The sequence below is a fragment of the Babylonia areolata genome, chromosome 5, assembly GCF_041734735.1.
Source record: "Babylonia areolata isolate BAREFJ2019XMU chromosome 5, ASM4173473v1, whole genome shotgun sequence".
Classification (NCBI taxonomy): domain Eukaryota; kingdom Metazoa; phylum Mollusca; class Gastropoda; order Neogastropoda; family Buccinidae; genus Babylonia; species Babylonia areolata.
Genome location: NC_134880.1, coordinates 14,029,778 through 14,037,277, shown reverse-complemented (window position 1 = coordinate 14,037,277; position 7,500 = coordinate 14,029,778). Strand labels below are relative to the sequence as shown.

The 7,500-nt window shown below is 43.4% G+C and overlaps 1 protein-coding gene across 1 annotated transcript in view; it reads right to left on the bottom strand.

The window, feature by feature from the left end:
* LOC143282379 (uncharacterized) overlaps positions 1-7,500 on the bottom strand; it is an 11,419-nt gene that overhangs the window by 2,341 nt on the left and 1,578 nt on the right. Inside the window, exons 2-3 of the mRNA XM_076587997.1 lie at positions 6,395-6,729; positions 2,941-3,087 (exon numbers count right to left, since the gene is read on the bottom strand). Of these exons, the coding sequence (XP_076444112.1) occupies positions 2,941-3,087; positions 6,395-6,605 (358 nt within the window). The 5' untranslated portion in view covers positions 6,606-6,729. The remainder of the gene's footprint in view (positions 1-2,940; positions 3,088-6,394; positions 6,730-7,500) is intronic.

Genomic DNA, 7,500 nt, shown 5'->3' with positions numbered 1-7,500 from the left:
TTAATGTCCCGTCACACATATCGGTGATTGAAGACATTTTGTAAAAGTATTTATGAATACATCTGAGTATTATCGGTTAGAAGGGGTGGGAGATGTGGATGAATGGAGGGTTTGGGGAAAATGGGCAAATGAGGGTAAAAATGTGGGTGAAATTTGAAAGAAAAACAAAACAAACAAACAAAAAAACAAAAACAAAAAAACAAACAAAAAAAAAACCCTTCTAAATACAGTTACAGGAAATTACTTAAAGGACTTCGTAAAAGAGAAGTCGTTAAACTGACAAGCGAAACAACTGATAATGAATGCAAAAAGTCAAAAACATCAACGTTCTCAGTCAATTGTGAAGACACACTTTCGTGTACAAAAGGCTTCATCAAGCTACAGTGAAAAATTATATGCTCAATTGTCAGGTTATTAAAGCATATACACTTGACATTAGAACAATACTTGGTCCGTAATGAATTTGATAATAGTCTGAGAGCTAAGCTCAGAATTGGTCTGCGAATCGGACCAAAGTCCGAGAGAGTCAACTGACGAGGTTTTAGTCTTGATTTCAAGCACCTACAAAAGTCTCTTTCTAGTATATTGCTTATTTCCTTGTATGACAATGGGCAATATACTTTTATACTATCTATATGATTTTTTGCTCCCCTTTTTGCTGCCCTATCTGCTTGGTCGTTATAACGGAATCCAGTGTGGGATGGTATCCAACAAAAATCAACATTTGTACCCTTCACAAATAGGGAGTGCAATAAATACCTAATTTCAAAAAATAAATCTTCTCTTTGATTATTCTCAAAAAGGAGCAAACCTTTTAAGACAGATTGAGTATCAACACAAAATAGGATATTACTTATTATGATTGGTATATCAACAAGATGATTTAAAGCCATAAGGATGGCCACCAATTCAGCTGTAAAAATTGAATGTCCCTTACCTAAATAATATGATTTTTCTGTTTTTAGGTCAGGAATGACAAAAGCAGATCCTGCACTGCTATCATCCAGGACCGAGCCATCAGTGTAAACTTTTAAATGATAATCAAAATTTTCTTCTAATTCAATTCTGACAGATGCTGCTATTATATGTGGAGATTCTCCTTTTGTTGTGTCAGAAGCACATATGTTGACGTTTGCTTTTGTTAACTCCCAGGGAGGGACAGGTGGCACCAGAACACGAGGTGCCATATCATGCAAATCAATGTCTGAAGAATTTAAAATATCTGACACATATGTGCGAATGGTTTGTAGATTTGAATTATTTTGTGCATTTTTTGGAAAATCAATATCAGACCTAATATTTAATTCCTCAAAATCATCCACTGCTGTACATCTCACAATATATTTAGCAGAACTTAATTTTCTGATTTCATCTAGTGGTAGAATACCCGCAAGCTTATAGGCTTCTGAGGTCTTAGTATGTACAGGTACCCCTAAAGCCAGTTTCACAGCTTTACTGTCAATTATTGGTAGTTTGCTGGGATTATAACCATTATTAAAGAGGATCAAATGTGTTTTTTCTACAGAAAACTCAAAACCATTAGAGTGCATATAGCTACTCAGTCTATCGAGTTCACCCTGAAAATGTTTCTGTACATAATTGATGTAATGTAGGCTTGTCCTTTTCCTCAAGGATGTCCGAATCCATATAGCAATATCATCAGCATATTGAGCCAGCTTGGTAGATGATGAAAAACATGTGTGTAAATCACATATAATACAAATACAAATACATATTTACACACAGTGCAGCAGAGCACGGTTCAATGCACAGAGATAAAAGCTCTGCATTGTACAGGGCAGCACAATACGCTACAGGCTGTTTTGTACAGGATAGAACTGTACCGTACTGTACTGTACTGTACTGCACGTGGTGCTGTGGTGTGCTGTGCTGTGCTGTGCAGTGCTGTACTGTGCTGACCAGTACTGTACTGTACTATCCTGTACTATCCTGTCCTGTCCTGTCCTGTGCTGTGCTGTGCTGTGCTGACCTGTACTGTCCTGTCCTGTCCTGTGCTGTGCTGTGCTGTGCTGTGCTGTGCTGTGCTGACCAGTACTGTACTGTCCTGTCCTGTCCTGTCCTGTCCTCTGCTGTGCTGTGCTGTGCTGTGCTGTGCTGTGCTGTGCTGTGCTGTGCTGTGCTGTGCTGTGCTGTGCTGTGCTGTGCTGTGCTGTGCTGTGCTGTGCTGTGCTGTGCTGTGCTGTGCTGTGCTGTGCTGACCAGTACTGTACTGTCCTGTCCTGTCCTGTCCTGTGCTGTGCTGTGCTGTGCTGTGCTGTGCTGTGATGTGTTCTACTGTACTGTACTGCACTGACCTAAACTGTACTGTACTGTGGTGTACTGTAGTGTACTGCACTGGATTGCACTATATACTGTACTGCACAACACTGTGCCATGCTGTACTATACTATACTGCACTGTATAATACTATACGCTGCACTGCACTCTACTGCACTGTACTCTACTGCACTGTACTGTACTGTATTAAACTGTACTGCACTGTACTATACTACGCTGTAATTCACTGTAATACATTACACTACACTACATTGCACTGCACTGTACTGAGTCATTCGGATGAGACGATAAACCGAGGTCCCGTGTGCAGCATGCACTTAGCGCACGTAAAAGAACCCACGGCAACAAAAGGGTTGTTCCTGGCAAAATTCTGTAGAAAAATCGACAGGAAAAACAAATAAAACTGCACGCAGGAAAAAAATATTTTTTTTAAAAATTGGTGGTGCTGTTGTGTAGCGACGCGCTCTCCCTGGGGAGAGCAGCCCGAATTTCACACAGAGAAATCTGCTGTGATAAAAAGAAATACAAATATAAATACTGCACTGCATTGCTCTGCACAACGCTGTGCTGCACAGTACACGTTGTACACCTACAATGTTACTGAGATGTCCGCCCCCACCGGCCCTGCGTGGCATGACTTACCGGTGATGAAACAGACGACGATGAGGAAGACGACAAAGTTGAGGACCCTGGCACCCTCAGCGCACAGATAGATGATCAGCAGGACTGAGAGGATTATCGTCAGACACAGAACCACCGTCTCCAGGCCCCGCACGGCGTTAAACTCCTCTATACATACAAAACACACACACATACGTACATAAGCACGCGCGCGCGCGCATATAAAGCATATGCAAAATTAATGCACGCGCGCGCGCACACACACACACACACACACACACACAAACATACACACACACACACACACACACACAGAGAATATCCAATATCTACAGACATCCAGCCAAACAACAGAGTGATGGTCATGAGGTAACGCGTCCGCCAAGGACGCGAGGGAATCTGAGCGCGCTGGTTCGAATCACGGCTCAGCCGCCGATATTTTCTCCCCCTCTACTAGACCGTGAGTGGTGGTCTGGACGCTAGTCATTCGGATGAGACGATAAACCGAGCTCCCGTGTGCAGCATGCACTTAGCGCACGTAAAAAAAACTCACAGCAACAACAGGGTTGTTCCTGGTAAAATTCTGTAGAAAAATCCACTTCGACAGGAAAAGCAAATAAAACTGCACGCAGGAAAAAAAATACAAAAAAATGGGTGGTGCTGTAATGTAGCGACGCGCTCTCCCTGGGGAGAGCAGCCCGAATTTCACAGAGAGAAATCTGTTGTGATAAAAAGAGAAATACAATACGAATACAAACAATCTATTTTCACACACACACACACACAAACTCTCTCCCTTTCCTTGTTTTCGTGGCAGCAAGGAATGAAGCGCCATATCCAACACCTTACAACCGACCGCAATGTAAACACATCGCAAATCGAACAATCCAAACACCCGATGCACCGCTAATTTAAACTATACACAAATTATGAAAAAGAATGAAGATTAATATACGAATGCAAATTAAGCACATCGCAACTTAAAAAAACATTGCAAAAAAAGATCAGTATTAATGTCAAATTGTATGTATGCTACCAAAAATTAAGTATACTCCACCACGAGTTATTTTACATCGCAAATCAGACAACACAAAATAGACAAAGGCTCAAGTAGGCCCAAAAACTATACACACTACAAGTCACACAAGCAATTAAATGAATACACCGTAGGTCAAACACTACAAATTAATCACTTGACAATATGACTGAAGACGCCAAAAATATACTCAGTTGACTAAACATTTTTTTAAGATAATGATAATAATAATACAATAAAAAGACTAATATTGCCATCAAGGCAGAGAATTAAAATCCACTGTGTTCAGGGTTCGGCATAGGAAGGCGGGGCCCAATCCTCTCCTGCCGTCGTTTTTCACAACTTCGGATCCAGAGACGATAAACCGAGGTCCCGTGTGTTGAATGCATTTTGCACACGAACAAAAACAAACAAAAACACATAGCAAGACGCGATATGTTCCGGGTAAAATGCCGTCGGAATATATGTTCTAACGTACATGTGTGTGTGTGTGTGTGTGTGTGTGTGTGTGTGTGTGTGTGTGTGTGTGTGACCGAAACCTGATTGAATAATTCGAGAAGTAAATGATGCGCGCCTAAGTGTCGGTCAGATCTATACCCAGGTACACAGCCTGTTGTGCAAACGACTCCGTGTGTGTAAAGAAGTGAGAACCTGGTCTCTAACCGAGGATAGGCGCAATGTCAGTATCAAGAAGGAACCAAACAAAAAGAAAAGAGCTGAAAAGGTTAAAGGTCCCATAACCTTTACGGCCATAAGGGCAGTGAATTCAAACCCGCTGTGTCCAGAGCTTGACATAGGGAGGCGGGGCCCAGTCCTCTCCTTCCGCCGCTTTAGCCTTCCCCTACCGAAGTCATGTACATTCACACCTGTGTGGAGTGAAGAAAATCGGAGTAAAGTGCCTTCCCTTTGGAAACAACGCCATCCCGAAATGGAGCCTGGAACAGGCTCGGAAGTCCAACGCCTGACCCACCCTGCCACGGTGTCTCAACTCAGCTTCATTTTCACTTTCTCAAGGAGGCGTCACTGCTTCCGAACAAATCCAGATACTCTACAGCACATCTGCTGGGCTAGACAAGCAGCATGACCCGACGCGCCTGTCAGGCCTTGAGTGCATGCTTTTACATTTGTGTTCCTGTCAGAGTGGATTTCTTTTCACATAATTTTGCCAGAGGACAACACTCTTTTTCAGTGCGCCAAGTGTGTGCTGCACACGGGACCTCGGTTAATCGTCTCATCCGAAAGACTAGACGCTCAGTTTGTTTTTGGACTCTCTGTATCGGCAGCTGAGCGTCTTGACCATTCTGCCACCTTCCTCCTCGCCTCTACTCAACAGACAAGTAAAAAAAAAAATCATCGTCATCAACACCATCACCACGATCAAAATGTGCAACTGGATACCACGAGCAGTAGGCTTGCTGCTTAGGGGTTGAGGGGGTGGGGGATAGGGGGAGAAGGAAGAGAGGTAGGGGGAGGGGGGTAGTGTCGCTGGAGGCGCTAACTTCAGCACAGGTTACTCAGTCAGGTAGAGTAAGTTGCAAGTCAACGAATTGAGTTGAGCCTGGTCCCATGCTGAACAAGAGACAGACATGTCTCCTGAGGAGAAAGAGGAGGTGGTGGCACCTTCTGCTTCTCTGCTGTGTTCTTGCTGTTGTTAAAGTCACTCAAGTTCCCAGCAGGTTGTACACTTTATGTGACCTTTTTGTCTCTTCTATTATTCATTTTCAGTCAGTTATTCAGACAATCATCAAGGCACAGCAAGAAATAAAGTGGCGACTCCAGCACCCCAAATATAACCCAGAAGACAAATACCATTTGCTGGAAGGACGGGAACAGGTCAAGATCTTCCACCTGAGGACTGGACACAACCGCCTGCTCCACCACATGCACACAAAATTTGGCATTGGACAGAGTGGAGAGTGCCCTTGTGGTGAGGGACCAATGACAACCGACCACATACTTCAAGACTGTAAGATGCATGCAGCATCCAGGAGGAAGTACTGGCCAACACCGACAGCAGTGGAAGCCAAGCTGTACGGCACCCTGGAGGAGCTGCGACGGACGGCAGCCTTCATCGAGGACACTGGGCTGCTCATCTAATGGGAGGCGAACGAGGAAGAAGAAAAAGTCAGTTATTTGTCACTTCTTTCTTTCTTTCTCTTTTCATCATGCAAGTGCACGTCTCAATAATGTGAATCTGTATTTCTTTGTTGTGTTTCCATGTGCCCAACTAGGGTTTTCGGATTAAAGTGATTTGAAACCTTTGAAACCTTTAAGCGTCTAAGGAATCTTGGTCAAAAACTTCCTCCCTCAGGTTTCACCACAGTTGTCTCCAATCACCAGTATGTGTTTCGGGACATTAAAAAAGGCTCCTCATCATCCTCATCATTCTCACAACATGATAATGAATTATTAAACAACGACATGCAGGTGTATACCTACCTGTCTCATAGGCATCGTTTACACTGGAGGATTGGCAGGTGCCGGAGGTACAGTTCTTCTGTCGCCACAGCCCGACGTCCAGTTCTATGCCTGCCTCTGCCGACTTGTAGATCATCCAGTTGGCAGATGCCACGCCCCCAATTTGCAGCAACACCGCCAGAAACATGCACACCAATGCCAGCTTGGCCCACCAGCTGGCCGTCCCACACATCTCGCTTGTTGATTCGCTGTTTGGAACACGTGTAGAACGTCGATTGGCTGTTCGGAACACGTGGAGGACGTCGATTGGCTGTTCGGAACACGTGGAGGATGTAGACTGGTTTATGGCTTGCAACCTGGATTTGAAACAAAGGCCCTGACTGGTTCAGATACAATGCTAATGACCTCCCGTTGAAGCAAAGGTGTTGACTGGTGATGTCACAATGGGTATGTTTGCGGAGAGATAACACGAAACTGTTTTGCGAAAGGATTCAAATAGGTGTTTCTGTCCGTAAAAGTAGCCTTTCCACTTCCATTGTTAAGTAGAGGTGTATGCATCACAACGATGCCCAAGTTGTCAAACAAGACAGGAACGTCAATAAACTGAGGTTAAGCACGTGGAATAAAAGTATAACAACGTGTTTCGATTTTTCTCCTGTTTTTCTTCCAACCCTTTGCTTGCGTGTGTTTTTGATATACAGCGCGGAATGCTTAGAGTGTGAAGAGCTCTTCTTTAAAAATCTTATTTTCTGTTTTTCTTTCTTTTTCTTTTACTGGGTTTTTTTTTGTTTGTTTGTTTGTTTTTTTGTTTTTGTTTTTGTTTTGTTTTTGTTTTCATCCTCCTTATTATAGAAGTAGAAGTTTTTGTATTTATATTTTTTTTACCACAACAAATTTCTCTGTGTGAAATTCGGGCTGCTCTCCCCAGGGAGAACGCGTCGCTACACTACAGTGCCACCCTTTTTTCTTTTTTTTTCCCTGCGTGCAGTTTTATTTGTTTTTCCTATCGAAGTGGGGTTTTCTACAGAATTTTGTCAGGAACAGCCCTTTTGTTGCCGTGGGTTGTTTTACGTGCGCTAAGTACATGCTGCACACGGGACCTCGGTTTATCGTCTTATCCGAATGAC